General features: G+C 41.0%; 1 protein-coding gene across 1 annotated transcript in view; it reads left to right on the top strand.

Annotated features, from left to right (window-relative positions):
* The first annotated feature begins 10,856 nt into the window (after positions 1-10,856).
* CLDN10 (claudin 10) overlaps positions 10,857-20,455 on the top strand; it is a 100,881-nt gene continuing 91,282 nt past the window's right edge. The window contains exon 1 of the mRNA XM_049701027.1: positions 10,857-11,284. Within this exon, the coding sequence (XP_049556984.1) occupies positions 11,071-11,284 (214 nt within the window). The 5' untranslated portion in view covers positions 10,857-11,070. The remainder of the gene's footprint in view (positions 11,285-20,455) is intronic.

The following is a 20,455-nucleotide window of genomic DNA, read 5'->3' as shown; positions in this document are numbered from 1 at the left end:
TGGCTGGGCCCGTGAGCCATGGCCACTGAGCCTGTGTGTCCGGAGCCTGTGCTCCGCAACAGGAGAGGGCACAGCAGTGAGAGGCCCGCGTACCGCAAAAAAAAAAAAAAAAAAAAGCAACAGTGAGATACATTAACAGAACAATATATTTCATACACTACACTTTTATAAATCAATAAAACCTGTACATCAAACAACCATGTACCTTTTTAAAAGAATACAGAAGGCACAATAAACACCAGAGGACAGTGGTTTGTTTATGGAAGAGAGGAAAATGGAAGTGGAGACGAGGGACAAAAGGAATCAAACAAGAGAGCAGCTTCCCACAGTGCAAAGAGGCTGTTATGTTATAAACCGAGGTGTGTGATAAACCCAACCAACTGCACCTAAAATCAGAAATGAAAGTAAGAAAGGAACGGAAACAACAGACAAGAAGATGGAAGGGAGAAGAGAGAGGGAGGGAGGGAAATAATAAATGAATTTATCCCAAATGAGGGGAATCCTGGAATATCAGATTTCTGCAAATTTTGCTGTGTTACCTAATCTCGATTCATATCTAGCTTCATTTAGAAAGTAGTTGTATGTTTTTCGGGGAAAGAGCTCTCCTTAAAAAAAAAAAAAAAAGACTGCCTGATAAACCTCTTTCTTAGTACGTTATACTGTATTTTTCTTCTTCACACTATGAGAATTCCCAGAAAAGATATGCCTGGCTCTACATTTAAGATGGAAACCAGCAATTCAAAATGAAAAACCACGTATTTTCTTATATCATTCAAATGAAATTTTAACCAAGATTCCTTAAAACTTAGAAACATTAATGTTCACCTCTTTTGGTCAATATATTGATTCCAGGGCTTAATTAGAATGTTGTCAAACATTCTTCCAAACGTGTAATAACTAGCAATAAAAATTAGATAAACAATTTTGTCTATAAGTAGTTATTAGTCTCTTATTTTCCTGCCAGAATTTTATGCGTTTTGATTTTTTTCAGATGTAAATACATATTTAAGTCTCCTTTCTGACATAAAGAATCAGAGGATTAGAATATGAGAAAGAAAACCGAGAGAAACACTGAGCGAGTCTGCAAATGTTTGGGGCATAAACACTTACCTAGTTCACCTCTCCCTGGGGGGAAAAAGAAGAGGTGATTTCTCTGGAAGAATTCAGCCAAATTTTGTTCACTATCCCACTGTCAAAATTACCAAGAGATACCAAATCTTAAATGGTTTTTTTTTTTTTGCCTTACGCGGGCGTCTCACTGTTGTGGCCTCTCCCGTCGCGGAGCACAGGCTCCGGACGCGCAGGCTCAGCGGCCATGGCTCACGGGCCCAGCCGTTCCGCGGCATGTGGGATCTTCCCAGACCGGGACACGAACCCATGTCCCCTGCATCAGCAGGCGGACTTCAACCACTGCGTCACCAGGGAAGCCCTGTTTTTGATCTTTTGCAAAGCTTCCTAGAATTCAAAAAACAATTGCAGATGGGGGTGGAGGGAAGAATCCATTGTAATTAATCATAGAAAAAAGGGAAAGAATTAAGTTTGCGAAGACAGAAACATTGAAAATAGCCAGTTTAAATCATGGAACACTCGACTAGAGGGATGGCAGTGGACTGTTGTGAGTAGATCTGCATTTACAGGGTTTTCTTTGGCGGGGGGAGAGGGCAGAATCTGTGAACTCTTCCAGGCTAACAAATTTTATTATATCACAAATAATTCCCTCCTAAGTTGATGTGAAGATTATGACATAAGACATGTAGAGCACAGAAAAAAGTGCTAAATAAATATCATCTATTGTTGTTATTCCCAGAAAAATGAGGCTACTGAGCTCAGACTGACCAACCCTTTTGATGTGCCCAGATGGTCTAGGTTTTAGCACTGAATATCCTGTGTCCTGTGAATTCCCTCACCCCTGGATTCACAAATAGCTCCAAGTATTCGGCTTTTATTGGTGTTGGGGAGGGTGGAGGAAAGTGACTGAATTCCTATTTTCCACAATCAAACCATAATCTCCTGTCAGAAGCCCAGTATTTCCTGTTTCTACCTTATCTTCCCTGCACACTGCCACCTGCCTGCAAAAAAGAAGGAACATCTTGTCCTCGGAGACAAGTCAGCACATTGCCCTGAAGAGGGCGGCCTAAGGCTCCATCTGGATTTGGTGTTCTCTGCACCACTCAGCAGCTACCAGCAGAGGGCACACTCCAACCTACCTTGCTCATTGTCTGTATCCCCTCCCCTGACCCACCTAGAGTTTCTGCCTCCTATGAAGTCTTAGTACATTGCTCTTCCAAGTTAAGATGTGTGCATCCTGTTTCCTCTCCCTTCCTTCCCTCTCTCCTTCCCTCCCTTTCATTTCCATGAATAAAGTTGCAAGGAACATGAGCTCTCTTAAAAGTAAGAGAGTCAAACTTTTAGGAATTATAGGAAAAAATATAATCAATCCAACCATCAAAAACTACAGATATGAGAATAATGAGATACAGAATATAAAATAAGCATCTTTAATACTTAAAAAATAAAATATAGAGACCTTCAAGATGGCGGAGGAGTAAGATGTGGAGATCATCTTCCTCCCCCAAAATACATCAGAAATACACCTACATGTGGAAGAACTCCTACAAAACACCTACTGAACGGTGGCAAAAGACCTCAGACCTCCCAAAAGGCAAGAAACTCCCCACGTACCTGCGTAGGGCAAAAGAAAAAAGAAAAAACAGAGACAAAAGAATAGGGACAGTACCTGCCGCTCGGGGAGGGAGCTGTGAAGGAGGAAAGGTTTTCACACACCAGGAAGCCCCTTCACTGGCACAGACGGTGCGCGGCGGGGGCGGGGTAAGCTTTGGAGACACAGAGGAGAGTGCAGCAACAAGGGGTGCAGAGGGCAAAGCGGAGAGATTCCTGCACAGAGGATCGGTGCTGACCAGCACTCACCAGCCCGAGAGGCTTGTCTGCTCACCTGCCGGGGCGGGCGGCGCTGGGAGCTGAGGCTCGGGCTTCAGAGGTCAGACCCCAGGGAGAGGACTGGGGTTGGCTGCATGAACACAGCCTGAAGTGGGCTAGTGCGCCACAGCTAACCGGGAGGGAGTCGGGAAAAAGTCTGGAAATGCCTAAGAGGCAAGAAACGATTGTTTCCTGGTGTACGAGGAGAGGGAATTCAGAGCACTGCCTAAACGAGCTCCACAGATGGGTGCGAGCCGTGGCTATCAGCGTGGACCCCAGAGACAGGCATGGGACGCTAAGGCTGCTGCTGCCGCCACCAAGAAGCCTGTGTGCGAGCACAGGTCACTATCCACACCTCCCCTCCCGGGAGCCTGTGCAGTCCGCCACTGCCAGGGTCCCGTGATCCAGGGACAACTCCCCCGGGAGAACGCACGGCATGCCTCAGGCTGTTGCAACATCATGCTGGTCTCTGCCGCCGCAGGCTCACCCCGTATCCGTACCCTTCCCTCCCCCCGGCCTGAGTGAGCCAGAGCCCCCGAATCAGCGGCTCCTTTAACCCCATCCTGTCTGGGTGGGGAACAGATGCCCTCAGGAGACCTACATGCAGAGGCGGGGCCAAATCCAAAGCTGAGCCCCGGGAGCTGTGCGAACAAAGAAAAGAAAGGGAAATTTCTCCCAGCAGCCTCAGGAGCAGCGGATTAAATCTCCACAATCAACTTGATGTACCCTGCATCTGTGGAATACATGAATAGACAACGAATCATCCCAAAATTGAGGTGGTGGACTTTGGGAATAACTGTAGACTTGGGGTTTCCTTTCTGCATCTAATTTGTTTCTGGTTTTATGTTTATCTTAGTTTAGTATTTAGAGTTTATTATCACTGGTAGATTTGTTTATAGATTTGGTTGTTGTGTTCCTTTTTATTTTTATACATATATATATATAGTGTGTGTGTGTGTGTGTGAATGTGTATGTGTATGCTTCTTTGTGTGAGTTTGTCTATATAGCTTTGATTTTACCATTTGTCCTAGGGTTCTGTCTGTCCATTTATTTTTTTTTTAGTATAGTTTTTAGCACTTGTTATCACTGGTGGATTTGTTTTTTGGTTTGGTTGCTCTCTTCTTTCTTTTATTACTTAAACAAATCTTATTTTTAATAATTTTTAAAATAACTTTCTTTCTTTCTTTCTCTCTCTCTTCCTTCCTTCCTTCCTTCCTTCCTTTCTTTCTCTCTCTCTCTCTCTTTCTTTCTTTCTTTCTTTCTTTCCTTCTTTCTCCCTTTCTTCTGAGCCATGTGGCTGACAGGGTCTTTGTGCTCCAGCCAGGTGTCAGGCCTGTGCCTCTGAGGTGGGAGAGCCAAGTTCAGGACATTGGTCCACCAGAGACCTCCCAGCTCCATGTAATAACAAACAGTAAAAGCTCTCCCAGAGATCTCCATCTCAACACTAAGACCCAGCTCCACTCAATGTCCAGCAAGCTCCAGTGCTGGACACCCCATGCCAAACAACTAGCAAGACAGGAACACAACCCCACCCATTACAGAGAGGCTGCCTAAAATCATAAGAAGGTCACAGACACCCCAAAACACACCACCGGATGTGGTCCTACCCATCAGAAAGATAAGATCCAGCCTCATCCACCAGAACACAGGCACCAGTCCCCTCTACCAGGAAGCCCACACAACCCACTGAACCAAGCTTAGCCACTGGGGGCAGACACCAAAAACAACGGGAACTACAAACCCACAGCCTGTGAAAAGGAGACCCCAAACACAGTAAGTTAAGCAAAATGAGAAAATAGAGAAACACAAAGCAGGTGAAGGAGCAAGGCAAAAACCCACCAGACCAAACAAATGAGGAGGAAATAGGCAGTCTACCTGAAAAAGAATTCAGAGTAATGATAGTAAAGATGATCCAAAATCTTGGAAATAAAATGGAGAATATACAAGAAACGTTTAACAAGGACCTAGGAGAACTGAAGAGCAAACAAACAATGATGAACAACACAATAAATGAAATTAAAAATTCTCTAGATGGAATCAATAGCAGAATAAATGAGGCAGAAGAACAGATAAGTGACCTGGAAAATAAAATAGTGGAAATAACTACCCCAGAGCAGAATAAAGAAAAAAGAATGAAAAGAATTGAGGACAGTCACAGAGACCTCTGGGACAACATTAAACACACCAAACTTTTGAATTATAGGGGTTCCAGAGGAAGAGAAAAAGAAAGGGACTGAGAAAATATTTGAAGAGATTATGTAGTTGAAAATTTCCCTAATATGGGAAAGGAAATAGTTAATCAAGGCCAGGAAGTGCAGAGTCCCATACAGGATAAATCCAAGGAGAAACACGCCAAGACACATATTAACCAAACTATCAAAAATTAAATACAGAGAAAAAATATTAAAAGCAGCAAGGGAAAAACAACAAATAACATATGAGGGAATCCCCATAAGGTTAAAAACTGATTTTTCAGCAGGAACTCTGCAAGCCAGAAGGGAGTAGCAGGACATATTTAAAGTGATGAAAGGGGAAAACCTACAACCAAGATTACTCTACCCAGCAACTATCTCATTCAGATTCCACGGAGAAATTAAAACCTTTGCAGACAAGCAAAAGCTAAGAGAATTCAGCACCACCAAATCAGCTTTACAACAAATGCTAAAGGAACTTCTCTAGGCAGGAAACACAAGAGAAGGAAAAGACCTACAATAACAGACCCAAAACAATTAAGAAAATGGTAATAGGAACATACATATCAATAATTGCCTTAAATGTAAATGGATTAAATGCTCCAACCAAAAGACATAGACTGGCTGAATGGATACAAACACAAGACCCACATATATGCTGTCTAAAAGAGACCCACTTCAGACCTAGGGACACAAACAGACTGAAAGTGAGGGAATGGAAAAAGATATTCCATGCAAATGGAAATCAAAAGAAAGCTGGAGTAACAATTCTCATATCAGACAAAATAGACTTTAAAATAAAGACTATTACAAGAGACAAAGAAGGACACTACATAATGATCAAGGGGTCAATCCAAGAAGAAGATATAACAACTGTAAATATTTATGCACCCAACATAGGAGCACCTCAATACATAAGACAAATGCTAACAGCCATAAAAAGGGATATCGACAGTAACACAGTAATCGTAGGGGACTTTAACACCCCACTTTCAACAATGGACAGATCATCCAAAATGAAAATAAATAAGGAAACACAAGCTTTAAATGATACATTAAACAAGATGGACTTAATTGATATTTATAGGACATTCCATCCAAAAACAACAGAATACACTTTCTTCTCAAGTGCTTATGGAACATTCTCCAGGACAGATCATATCTTGGGTCACAAATCAAGCCTTGATAAATATAAGAAAATTGAAATCGTATCAAGTATCTTTTCTGACCACAACGCTATGAGACTAGATATCAATTACAGGAAAAAATCTGTATAAAGTACAAACACATGGATGCTAAACAATACACTACTTAATAACCAAGAGATCACTGAAGAAATCAAAGAGGAAATCAAAAAATACCTAGAAATAAATGACAATGAAAACATGACCACCCAAAACCTATGGGATGCAGCAACAGCAGTTCTAAGAGGGAAGTTTATAGCAATACAGCCCTACCTCAAGAAATAAGAAATATCTCAAGTAAACAACCTAACCTTACACCTAAAGCACTTAGAGAAAGAAGAACAGAAAAACCCTAAAGTTAGCAGAAGGAAAACAATCATAAAGATCAGATCAGAAATAAATGAAAAAGAAATGAAGAAAACAATAGCAAAGATCAATAAAACTAAAAGCTGGTTCTTTGAGAAGATAAACAAAATTGATAAACCATTAGCCAGATTCATTAGCAAAAAAAGGGAGAAGACTCAAATCAATAGAATTAGAAACGAAAAAGGAGAAGGAACAACTGACACTGCAGAAATACAAAGGATCATGAGAGATTACTACAAGCAACTATACGCCAATGAAATGGACAACCTGGAAGAAATGGACAAATTCTTAGAAGAGCACAACCTTCTAAGACTGAACCAGGAAGAAATAGAAAATATAAACAGACCAATCACAAGCACTGAAATTGAAACTGTGATTAAAACTCTTCCAACAAACAAAAGCCCAGGACAAGATGGCTTCACAGGCAAATTCTATCAAACATTTAGAGAAGAGCTAACACCTATCCTTCTCAAACTCTTCCAAAATATAGCAGAGGGAGGAACATTCCCAAACTCATTCTACAAGGCCACCATTACCCTGATACCAAAACCAGACTAAGATGTCACAAAGAAAGAAAACTACAGGCCAATATCACTGATGAACATAGATGCAAAAATCCTCAACAAAATATTAGCAAACAGAACCCAACACCACATTAAAAGGATCATACACCATGATCAAGTGGGGTTTATCCTAGGAATGCAAAAATTCTTCAATATGCACAAATCAATCAATGTGATACACCATATTAACAAATTGAAGGAGAAAAACCATATGATCATCTCAATAGATGCAGAGAAAACTTTCGACAAAATTCAACACCCATTTATGATAAAAACCCTCCAGAAAGTAGGCATAGGGGGAACTTACCTCAACATAATAAAGGCCATATATGACAAACCCACAGCCAACATTGTTCTCACTGGTGAAAAACTGAAATCATTTCCTCTAAGATCAGGAACAAGACAAGGTTGTCCACTCTCACCACTATTATTCAACATAGTTTTGGAAGTTTTAGCCACAGCAATCAGAGAAGAAAAAGAAATAAAAGGAATCCAAATTGGAAAAGAAGTAAAGCTGTCACTGTTTGCAGATGACATGATACTCTATATAGGAGAATCCTAAAGAGGCTACCAGAAAACTACTAGAGCTAATCAATGAATTTGGTAAAGTTGCAGGATACAAAATTAATGCTCAGAAATCTCTTGCATTCCTACACACTAATGATGAAAAATCTGAAAGAGAAATTAAGGAAACACTCCCATTGACCACTGCAACAAAAAGAATAAAATACCTAGGAATAAACCTACCTAAGGAGACAAAAGACTGGTATGCAGAAAACTATAAGACACTGATGAAAGATACAAACAGATGGAGAGATATACTATGTTCTTGGATTAGAAGAATCAACACTGTGAAAATGACTATACTACCCAAAGCAATCTACAGATTCAATCCTTATCAAACTACCAATGGCATTTTTCACAGAACTAGAACAAAAAATTTCACAATTTGTATGGAAACACAAAAGACCCGGAATAGCCAAAGCAATCTTGAGAAAGAAAAATGGAGCTGGAGGAATCAGACTCCCTGACTTCAGACTATACTACAAAGCTACAGTAATTGAGACAGTATGGTACTGGCACAAAAACAGAAATATAGGTCAATGGAACAGGATAGAAAGCCCAGAGATAAACCCATGCACATATGGTCACCTTATTTTTGATAAAGGAGGCAAGAATATACCACGGAGAAAAGACAGCCTCTTCAATAAGTGGTGCTAGGAAAATTGGACAGCTACATGTAAAAGAATGAAATTAGAATACTCCCTAACACCGTACACAAAAATAAACTCATAATGGATTAAACACCTAAATGTAAGGCCAGACACTATAAAACTCTTAGAGGAAAACATAGCCAGAACACTCTTTGACATAAATCACTGCAAGATCCTTTTTGACCCATCTCCTAGAGAAATGGAAATAAAAACAAAAATAAACAAATGGAACCTAATGAAACTTCAAAGCTTTTGCACAGCAAAGGAAACCATAAACAAGACGAAAAATCAACCCTCAGAATGGGAGAAAATATTTGCAAACAAAGCAACTGAGAGAAGATTAAACTCCAAAATTTATAAGCAGCTCATGCAGCTCAATATCAGAAAAACAAACAACCTAATCCAAAAATTGGCAGAAGACCTAAATAGACATTTCTCCAAAGAAGATATACAAATTGCCAACAAATACATGAAAGGATGCTCAACATCACTAATCATTAGAGAAATGCAAATCAAAACTAAAATGAGGTATCACCTCACACCAGTCAGAATGGCCATCGTCAAAAAATCTACAAACAATAAATGCTGGAGAGGGTGTGGAGAAAAGGCAACCCTTTTGCACTGTTGGTGGGAATGTAAATTGTTACAGCCACTATGGAGAACAGTATGGAGGTTCCTTAAAAAACTAAAAATAGAACTACCATATGACCCAGCAATCCCACTACTGGGCATATACCCTGAGCAAACCATAATTCAAAAAGAGTCATATACCACAATGTTCATTGCAGCTCTATTTACAATAGCCAGGACATGGAAGCAACCTAAGTGTCCATCGACAGATGAATGGATAAAGAAGATGTGGCACATATATACAATGGAATAGTACTCAGCCATAAAAAGAAATGAAATTGAGTTATTTGTAGTGAGATGGATGGACATAGAGCCTGTCATACAGAGTGAAGTAAGTCAGAAAGAGAAAAACAAATCCCATATGCTAACACATATTTATGGAATCTTAAAAAAAAAAGGGGGGGTTATGAAGAACCTAGGGGCAGGACGGGAATAAAGACGCAGACCTACTAGAGAATGGACTTGAGGACACGGGGAGGGGGAAGGGTAAGCTGGGATGAAGTGAGAGAGTGGCATAGACATATATACACTACCAAATGTAAAATAGATAGCTAGTGGGAAACAGCCACATAGCACAGGGAGATCAGCTCGGTGCTTTGTGACCGCCTGGAGGGGTGGGATAGGGAGGGTGGGAGGGAGACGCAAGAGGGAGGAGATATGGGGATATATGTATATGTATGGCTGATTCACTTTGTTATAAAGCAGAAACTAACACACCATTGTAGAGCAATTATACTCCAATAAAGATGTTAAAATAAATAAGTAAAATAAAAATTAAAAAAATAAAATAAAATATGGCCTTTGAATTATGACTAAAGAACAAGAGATTAGAAAAAGAAACAGGAAGATTTGAAAAAGAATAAAATGGAACTTCCAGAATTATTTTAAAAAGGAGAGTAATAGAAATTAGAAACTCTGGATGTGTTAACAGCAGATTATATATAGTTGAAGAAAAAATTTAAAAATTAGAACATATGTCTGAAAAAATTCCCAGAATTCATCATGGAGCAATAAAGAAGTAAATAATGTTAAAGAGATTTTGAGACATAGGACCAACTAAAAAAATAGAGCTTGTCAGAGTCACAGAAGGAGATAAAGAAAGGATAGGGACAGACGTGATATCTGGAGAAGGAAGGGACTAATGGTTGTCCAGAATTGATGAAAGCAATGAATCATCAGTTTCAAAAAGTTCAGTAAATCCCAAATACGATTTTTTTTAAATCCACACTTAGAAAATTAGTGAAACTGCCAAAACCAAAGACAAAGACAATCTTAAAACCAAAGAGAAAATACAGGTTAACCTCCAAAGAAATGACAAATCAGACGCTCGATTTCTCAAAAACAACAATGGAAGCCAAATGAAAACAGAATTATATCTTCAAAGTACTGAGTCGAAATGAATGTGTAACCCAGCAAAATTCATTTAATGAAATACTGTATTCTGCTGTACTAATTAATGAGCCATAGCTACATTGCTGAACATAGATGAATTTCACAAACATAATGTGTGAAAAAATTGGTTACAGAAGAAAGCCGCGCTATGATTCCATTTATATAAGATTCAGAAGCACGCAAGACTAAAGCAATGGGTCAAAGAAGCCTTAACTGTTACTGTATAATTTGTACTTTGTAATATCTGGTCCCTGCATGGTTCATTAAGCTTCAGGCTAACAGAAAATTAAATATTAACTATGTGGCAGGAAAAAAATCTGCGAACTCAAAACCTTCAGAATCCATCTACAAACTTTTAGTAAATATCCATGTAGGAAGTTAGAAAGATCGTCTTAAGCTACCTTTAAAATGCCATCAGTAAATCAGACTTTATCCTAAGTTCTGGTCCTTCCTCAGGCCACCCGAGCATGAAGTACTGTCACCTGCCCGCATTAACTTGCTGCAACACTGGTCCAAGCGGGTTGTGTCCGCTGCATGCCTAGACCACCGCAGCGATCTGTCTGGACAGTGTCCCTGGAGACGCCTGAGCGACATGTCCAGGGCACAGATCTCGGCTCTGGTGTTTGGCGTCGGGGGCTTTGGTGCTCTCGTCGCTGCCACCGCATCCAATGAGTGGAAAGTAACTACCCGAGCATCCTCGGTGATAACGGCCACTTGGGTTTACCAGGGTCTGTGGATGAACTGCGCAGGTAACGCGTTGGGTTCTTTCCATTGTCGACCGCACTTTACTATCTTCAAAGTAGAAGGTAAATATAATAGCTTTGTTTGGGGTGGAGGTAAAATGTCACTTTTCCCCTCACTGTGCTGAAGAGTCCGTATACAGTTGGCTGTTAACTCTGAGTACTTAATCCAAGTGCCAAGATTTGCCTAGGAGGGACGGGGTGTATGAATGCTGACTGAAAGAATTAAATCATGTCTTTCATATGGCAAATAACTGCATGGATCTTTTAGAAACACCTAATGCGAATAATCGACTCCAAAGGAAAGGGCAGAAGTGACTGGCTTGTTTTAAAACAGGTTTTGATTTGCCTTGTGTCATGGAGGACACCATATATATACATATGGTAAACACACGCCGTCAGTAGATCATACGTTGTACTGTTTTGTTTTTGTGGCCTCACCGCGCGGCATGCGGGATCTTAGTTTCCTGACCAGGGATGGAACCCATGCCCCTGCAGTGGAAGCACAGAGTCTTAACCACTGGACCGCCAGGGAAGTCCTGATCATATGTTATCCTAAGTCCCTTTACTTCCTCAGGCCATTCTAGCATGAAATCCATACACATACGTGTGTATATTCACAGTGATAGAAACATATGAGAAGATGGACAGTGTTGAGAGATGTAGGGGTTTTTAAAGGGGTTTCCATATTTTTTTTTAAAAATCGTGTTTAGTGATAATACAGCAGAGCAAGAAAATTTTAAAAAGTAGTTAAGAGGGCTTCCCTGGTGGCGCAGTGGTTGAGAGTCCGCCTGCCGATGCAGGGGACACGGGTTCGTGCCCCGGTCCGGGAAGATCCCACATGCCGCGGAGCGGCTGGGCCCGTGAGCCATGGCCGCTGAGCCTGCGCGTCCGGAGCCTGTGCTCCACAGCGGGAGAGGTCACAGCAGTGAGAGGCCCGCGTACCGCAAAAAAAAAAAAAAAAAAAAAAAGTATGTAGACAAGCTTTCAATGTTAGGCATACTAGAAACTATTAGAAACTGTGTATTTTAAAGAGGGAAAAATTGTAAGGGCATTTTCAGTATAATCTATAAGAATATCAAATCATTATATTGTACACCTGAAACCAATATAATATTTAAATCAACTATACTTCAAAAAAAGCCATTTTCACACAACAGGATACCTCCAGGGCAACAATTATTTGCTATTTGCTTGTATGTCATTATAAGAATCGCTACCTGCCCCTGCTTTCTGCCTATTTGATTATGTTTACAAATCAGCCGCAGGCTGTGGGTTTATTACATTAAAAATTGCCCCTGGTGTTTTATAATATATAGACTTTTCACAATAAAATGGCAACACTGTACCCTGGCCCCAATAAAGGAAATGAAATCAAATTTTAACTAGGAAGTTACTAAAGCATCATATTTTATGGGATTCTGTGTCAAGTATTCACGTCATTAGTCCACAGTGCGTGCCAAAGGATGAAGAGAGGATATTTAGTTAAATCCAGGAGAGTCTAATGACAATAAAGGGAAGTGTTCAAGCTTGGACACCTCAGTTAGGCCTCCAAGTAACATGGACTTTCCTGAGCACCCATTAGAGGAATCAATGCTACTCTCTCTTCAGTCCCAGCTTCTAAACTTATTTTAGGATACTTCAAAATTCTCCTTCTACTACGGAAGGTTTCCCTAGGTGCAGGGAAAATTGTAAAAAGAGACGAGTATTATGGGGACACTGTTGTCATTCCACAGACCTCTTGGCCCATTCCCACCTTGAGGCAGCAGGTAGAAGTTATGTCATGTGGCTAAGTGTATTTTTTTGTTCTCTACTGGGTTCATTCTATATATATATATATTTATTTATTTATTTATTTATTTATTTATTTATATGTATGGTGTTATTACCCTTCATCCTCTATTCCTTAATGAAACCGAGTTATTGTGAAAAATAGGTGTTCAACCTTAGCTCCAAAGTGGGCTAATTAATGAACAGTGTTGATAGTGGTCCAAATAACCTTCCACCTTAAAACTTTATCCTCTTGATTTTGCTTCTCAACAGTAAAAATAATGTATTCTATGTCTGCTCTGTACCCTGCACACGAGAGGTAATTTGGAAAACCTTGTCCACTGACAATGCTTCAATTAGAATTTGTAAAATTCATGTAACATAATCTTTCTACTTCCTTCATCCTGAATCAAAATCTTTATCAAAGATACAGGTTACTACAGAAATCTATATTCAACATCAGGAACACTGATTCATATTTCCAAGAAAATGGACACTCACCAATTTAGATGTCCTCATTCACACGGAGTCATTGCTGACGAGGCTGGTTGCTTTTCCTTTATTCTTATTTGAAAACACAACAGTGGGGTGTTGGGAAGCTTTCTATGCCAGTAGGCTCTCAATCATCACAATAATTCCAAATTAAGAAAAAAACTCAGAAGCCAAAGGGGAATGAAAATGGTTATAGTGTGTTTTAAAATAATAAATTGATTTAAGCCTACATTGTCAATTTGAGACAAATCTTCTTAGACTTAGGCCACATTAAGCCTCCTCTAAGAAAGAAAAACAGAAAATCTTTTTAAACTGCTAGATTTTTTTTTTTCCTTGCTGGTTACATAACGTCACTGTCAAAGTCATACCTTCTTGTTGCTAACTAACCCTCTTAGATGACCCAGTATAGCTACAGTTTTTTAGGAACCCATTTACATTAGTAGTGACTACAACCTTCAAAGATTTGATGTAAGCCAGCATTTCTTTGGACAAGGGGCATTTCCAGTTGTGAAAAACACAGGCCCCCTTCAACTATAGTTCTGTGGAATCAATTTCAGGACAACACCATAGGGACACTTGTAATTCAATCCTCATTGTGGACTGAAAACTTCTTGACTCAATTTCAAAAGCAATTCACTGTCTTTAGATGCAATAGCCACTCTAGGCTGTGTCTCTTGTTTTGTTGTGTTTTGTTTTTCTCTCCTCTCGATGTTAGTAGAGAGTTTTAACTGTGAAAGCAAAGCATCTCTCACAGGGAGAGCAGCAGTAATTTCTGACAGGGAAGGCTGGATCCAGAAAGCATGGCTCCAAGGAGAGAGTAAAGCTGAGTCATGGTCGCCTCGAGGGCAGGGACCTGGTCTGTGATGTTCTCCTTGTGCTCCAGGCACACAATGGGCTCTGGATACATATTTGCAAAATGACTGAATGAACAAAATAATGAGGAGACAGATAGTTTGTGATGAGGGCAAGATTGTATTCCTGCAACAAAAAGGAAGATGACTGGACGGTAATTCAGCAGATGGAGCTTCAAGTTCTGACTTTTTTATTAACTAGTCTTAAGACCTTGACTTTGGTAATGAAACTCTTGTGCCTCATTCATAACTTTCTTCCTCCTTATATTGAAAGAGCTGGATGCCAGGAGTCCCTTAAAGCCCGTTTCAACTTGAAGTTCACTCAAGAGCTTTACAATCCTTCACCACTTCGCCATATAAGTTCACTGAAGAATGATGAGTGTAATAGGGTCCTCTAACATTATTCCTCCTGAGAATTGTCCCTCTTTTTCTCCACTTATCTATTATCTTGCTGGCTTCCTGGATCCTGACAGTATAGAATCTTATCTGCATCTGAGTGGAGATAGGTCTGAATGATCTCAAACGACCATATGATACTTAGTAAAGGTGGACCTCTCCTCACCTGCCTATCCTTCACCTCTCTCCCCATCCCCTTAACAGCCAGGCCATAAAGATAGGGGAAAGGAATGGCATTTGCTAAAGAAAAGAGGTTTCTGTGGGTGTTTATTCTCACATAGGGAACAGGTGGGAATCATCTGATGTCATAACTTTAGACTTCTTCCTGGTTGAAATGTGTGCCTTAGTCTATGACTAAATAACAGTAGTACATTTAAATTTCAAACAACAGTAATAATAAATGAAAACTAATTACAGCCTCAATGAGGGAAAATTGACTTGAATAATTAAGATGTTTCAAAAATATTTTCAAAATAACACATCTGATAGATCTCTGCAGCCTTAGAAGGCATTTACCTTTAATCTCAAGATAGGTGTCCATTTGCTAAAATTCTGATTGCTTTCTGAGACTTAATTTTGTTAAATAAACCTAAGGTTAATTTTAATTCAGAGTGATTTTCTTGTTGTGATCCAAATGCATGTAAAGTTATCTAAAAGCATGTAGAAAAACTCAAGTTCTGTCTTTGGCAGTTCTCACCCCAAAAGAAGTGTAAGAAACATTTAGTGCGTTCTTATCCCAACAAAAAAATGGCATAGTTTTATGTTTACTGACACAATCAATGACCCAAGGTAGGTGAATTGTATTTTCACAGTAGACTCTGGACAGGAGGAGCCGCCAGAAAGTTGTCTCTGTGCCAAGAGGATTGGACCCACGTGCTGAAACATGCCCACACCTTGTGGTGGTGAGGATGGTACCAGAGCCCAGGCAGCCCACAAGTGGACCTGGTCCTAAGTCAGTCTGCTGCAGGGTGTTCACAGGTTTTCAGGACAGCCTGTGTCCATCAGTAGCTCCTCTCTTAGAGGCCAGGACCTTATCTTACTTATCCTGGTATCCTCAGCACCCACCATATGGCTGGCTCCAGGCAGGCTCTCAATAAAGGTTTGTGGATTGAACAAATGGAAGAAGAAATCAGCCTTTAATAGAGGCATAGGGACTCTCCTCTCATGTCACCAAGCTCTGGCAAAAGGAGAAGCCCTAGGGAAGTGCATAGTTGAAGAGCCATGAGTGTTTTTTATGGTGAGATTCAAGAAGCACTTTTCAAAGTGCTTCAAGTGCACTTTTCAAGAATGATTTAGAACCTTGCTTCTTGAAGTGTGGTCCTCAGACCAGCAGCATCCATATCACTTGGGAGCTTGCTAGACATGCAGATTCTCAGGTCCCACCACAGACCCACAGAATCAGAATCTGCACTTTAACAACATCTCCAGGTGTCCCCTATGCACATAAAAGGGTGAGAAATTCTGCTTAGAGTCTGAATCTTTGAGTCTAGACTTTGAGTGTGATGGACTCACCATTTACTAACTAAGGGTCTTAATCTCCCTGTGCTTCAGTTTTCTTACCTGTTAAATGGCGATGAAACGAGATAACACAGGCGAGACGCACACCATAAAGGGCAGCAATCATTCTTATGAATACAGATTTCAATGCCTGGAGAGCTCACATCTCAGTGGCAGGAAGGTGACCGTTACTTCCGCTCCATCTATTTGTTTCCAGCCAGGACTGCAGTAGCTGCTTCCTGGAATCCAGAACCTAATAGAAGGATGACTCTGATGCCTTGTTGCATGTCTTATGTCATATTTATAACAAAGCAAAGGCTATTGTGCTCATTAGACTACAGTTTATGCTTATCCTACAGGTTAGGATTTACTGTACCTTATAAGGCAAGACCACACTGCATCTAGAAGTCAGGTTCTCACCACAGACGTGGGCCTCTTCATTTTGTCAATCATATGTTGCATCTGCTGGAGATGAGGAGAAAAGGCCCATTTCGGGCTCCATGGTGGGAGATAGAGCTTCACCAGAACTAAGGTGCGTTTGTATGCTGGGCAGTCAAAAAATGGACAAAGTTTACTCAAATATTCCTGGCCCTAAGAACTGGGAAAAATTTTGTGACAGACAGTTTAATATATTGATTCGAATCATATTTGCATTTTACAAAGTGCTTTCACATATATTATCGTATTTATCCAAAAGATGGTATAATCCCCATTTTACAGACAAAATATCTGAGACTCAACAGGAGAACATATTTATAACTTTGTATGGTCGTCTATAGAGCTTTTGGGGAAATGTTCAGCATTCTGTACCAGCCCCAAACCTGCGTTTAAGTCCTAGCTCTGCCGTTAATTTCTCGTGTGCCCTTGGATAAGTCACTTAAATTCACTTTGTTTCCCTTTCTTATCTATAAGATGATGATGATGTGTAGAAAAAGCTCAGGCGTATTTCTCTCCGGGCTCACTGCTCCTCTCTCGCTCATTGCCCGTCCGACCGCACGTGCGGCAAGCTGGCGCTCCTGAGTCTCCTCTGCTCCATTCCCTTACAGACTAACTCGCATCCTCAAGGGGATGAACTCAAAGGACACCTGAGCAAAGAGCAAACTGGGGTTGGTAGTTTTAAAACATACTGCCGCTGTGCGTTTTTAAGTAATTCCAGAGCACTTCAGAAAACAGTATTGCTCTTAGACAAAGCCAGGATAACTGATCTGAATTTCAGGGGAAAATTAAGAATTTTTTAATTCTTTAATTCTTTCTTAAGAAAATTAAGAATTGATCTACAATTAAGCTTTGGGTAGATTTTTGTACACATTATAGGAAAAACTGATGACCCAAAATTAACAATTTGGTAAATGGCTATGACGCCATATTACAACTACAGAAGGAACCCTGTAAGTAGTTATGTCACTTATTCATTAATGAGTTCCTTTCATCAAAGCATTCATTAGATTCCCAGCACAGAATACAGTTTCTGGGGGCTCAGTGAGGAAAGCACATGGGTCTATCTCTGTGGATGTGCTGGTTAGAGGGCAATGATCATTTAGCAAACGATTATCCCAGAACGATAAGTGCTATCTGGGGTTAAGTTCAGGGCATAGGCAGACTTCCCAGAAAAGCCAGTGCTTGAACTGTCTTGAAAGATGGGTAGAAGTTCACCCAGGAGGAAGAAAGGGGGGGCATTTCGGGTCACGGGACTCATCCTGCTCTACAACTTATTAACTGCGTGACACCAGGCAAAATGCTTAACATATGAGCTCCCCCGTCTGTAAAATGGGAGTAATATTATCTACTTCAGAGGGTGGTGGTGAAGATGAAGTGAGTTAATTTGTGTAGAGCGTTCAGAGCAGGGCCTGGCACGTACGAGCAAAGACCTCCAAGCAGAAAGGAGCCGAGTGCCTCGGGGACCAGCGAGCACATTGGGAAGACTCCACGTGGATGTGCGGGAGGACGTCAAGATGGGGTGCAGGTGCACATGGAGGGGGACTTGCAAAGGGACCTGTAAGCTCTATGAGGGGATTTCGACTTTGTCTTAGAGGAGCCGGAAAGCCGTTGAAACATTTTGAGCAGAGAATCCCTGCCGGGACTTGCATTTCAGAAAGATCCTGCAGTATTTCATGTGAGAACCTGAACCTCATGTGAGGGCAACAGTGGGAACAGACAAGGAAGGTACTTAGAGGTAGAACTGATAAGACCGAGTAACTTGGTGACTCATGAGGGATGAAGGGGTCACGGGTTCTCCGAGGTTCCTGCCCAGAGACTTGGGGGCAGTGGAAGGGGAAGCTGGCTATAGAGTAGGTCCCACCCTAAGTTCCATCCCTTCTCCCAGGACAGTATTTTCCAATACATACAAAGATCTCAAGCAGTCAGATTCTCAACTTAATGTTTGGCTTTAAAACTTGATTGGATAGAATGAGAGAGAATAGTTTGACTGAATTTAATTAAAAAAAAAAAAACAAGCTGTGCTTCTTAGACGTTTAGTAAAAAACAACAGGAAAAGGTAGCAGCCATAAAGATTAATGCAATCCGAAGTGCCGATAATAGCATAAGAATGTCCAAATTGGAAGGGTAATAGCCCCTCACTCCCGCATATTCCATAGTCAAATTGCACAGTGCTGGTCTTGGGCACCATATCTTAAGGAACGTGAATACAAACCACATTCATTGATGTGAGAGGAGGGTAACTAGGAAGATGGGAGGTCTTGAAATAAATTCACGTGGGCAATTGTTTCACCTGGAAAAAAGGAACAGAATATGGTGGGTAAGGGTGTGAGAGGGATGGAGGAATGGGAAGAAGATGAGTAGGACCCCTGGGTAGATGTTACGAGGGAATCAGAGTTAGGGGCTCTCTGAAGAAGCAATTTCTATCAGAGTTGCCCAACAATGGAACAGGCTGTCTCACAAAGAACTGACTAGAAGTATCTAGAGGAGGCTGATGCTCCTCTACTAAAAAGGTGGTAGAAATAATTCCTGCATTGGTTGGGAAGACAGACTGGGTAATCTCTAAAGTCATATCCAGTTTGAGATCTGAGATTCTGTGAATATATAAAAAGAAAAAGAAATAGTTAAACATCAGTATTCCTGATTTGCATATTGACTTAAATATTTTTGGACAACTCATGGGCTCCGTGTTGGTTGCTTGGGAACAAGGCAATAAAAAGACCTGTCTCTGCCCTGGAGATGTTCATAGCCTAGAAGTTAAAGTAGTAAAAGTCATAATACATATGTTATATTAATGTTATTATATTTAAATCAATATATTAATGTATGTTAGAATCAATGTAGTAAATATGCAATTCTCTATCTTGAACTGATATTTTTAAAGGTCCTAAGCAAACCCAAGGGATGTGCCCCCTAACCCTTCCCAGGGAAGGAATGACTGCTTCTAATTCCAGGCATAGAGCTGAGTGCTGCTGGGCTGGGGGGAATACGAGAGGACAAATCCTGCCTTTAATTGGATATCTTTGGATCAATATTTTTCATTTATACAAACCAAATATAGTCCATGTATAATAAGCAGACCAGTCACCCTACTGGGAGACAGATTTTCTCCAGAGCACAAAATGTGACAACACAAAATGTGGCAAGGTGGGCAGAGGAAACAGAAGGCTATTTTCTCCCTGTCTGACTACAGCAGATGCTCTCATTTACACCCAACCTGCAAACCTCCAGCCAGTCGTGTTTGGAGATTTCAGCCTTCTCTGTAGGACTCTCCACGAAGCTGATTCTCTATTGCAGGGGTCAGGACCCTTCCTTGGCCCTGTGCCCTGGCTCTGTGCTCTTCCTGCTTTGCTCAGCCTCCCAGCTCCTGGAGATCAGCTGATGCCCATTCTCCTGCTGAAACCTGGACCTCAGACTCTCACTTTGTTCTGCTGGCTGATATCTGGGTTCCAGGCAGTACAACTGTCTTATGACTGTCCTACCCGCTAATTCCAGCTTGCTTGGCCATTCAGTCCTGACCCAATGCCTGCTCTCAACTCTGAGCTCCAGACCTGGCTGGTCTGCCCTCTGGCTCACCCATTTCCTCTGCTCTGAGTTCTGCTTCCTCACCAGAACATGCTCTTCTCCCACCCTGTGCCTCAGGAAGGACTGTTCTGCAAGCTGTGAGAACTGGGGGGGATGGGAGAGGGCGAGGGAAGGAGCAAAGCAGGAATCACATCCACAGCCCAATTGATAAAGAGAATGCAGTTGGCGGCGGTCTTGGTAGGTGATGGAGCCACAAAGAGGAGCCCGCAGG

Source organism: Orcinus orca, chromosome 18 (assembly GCF_937001465.1).
Source record: "Orcinus orca chromosome 18, mOrcOrc1.1, whole genome shotgun sequence".
In the NCBI taxonomy this organism is placed as follows: Eukaryota; Metazoa; Chordata; class Mammalia; order Artiodactyla; family Delphinidae; genus Orcinus; species Orcinus orca.
This window is presented reverse-complemented; position numbering and strand designations above follow the sequence as displayed.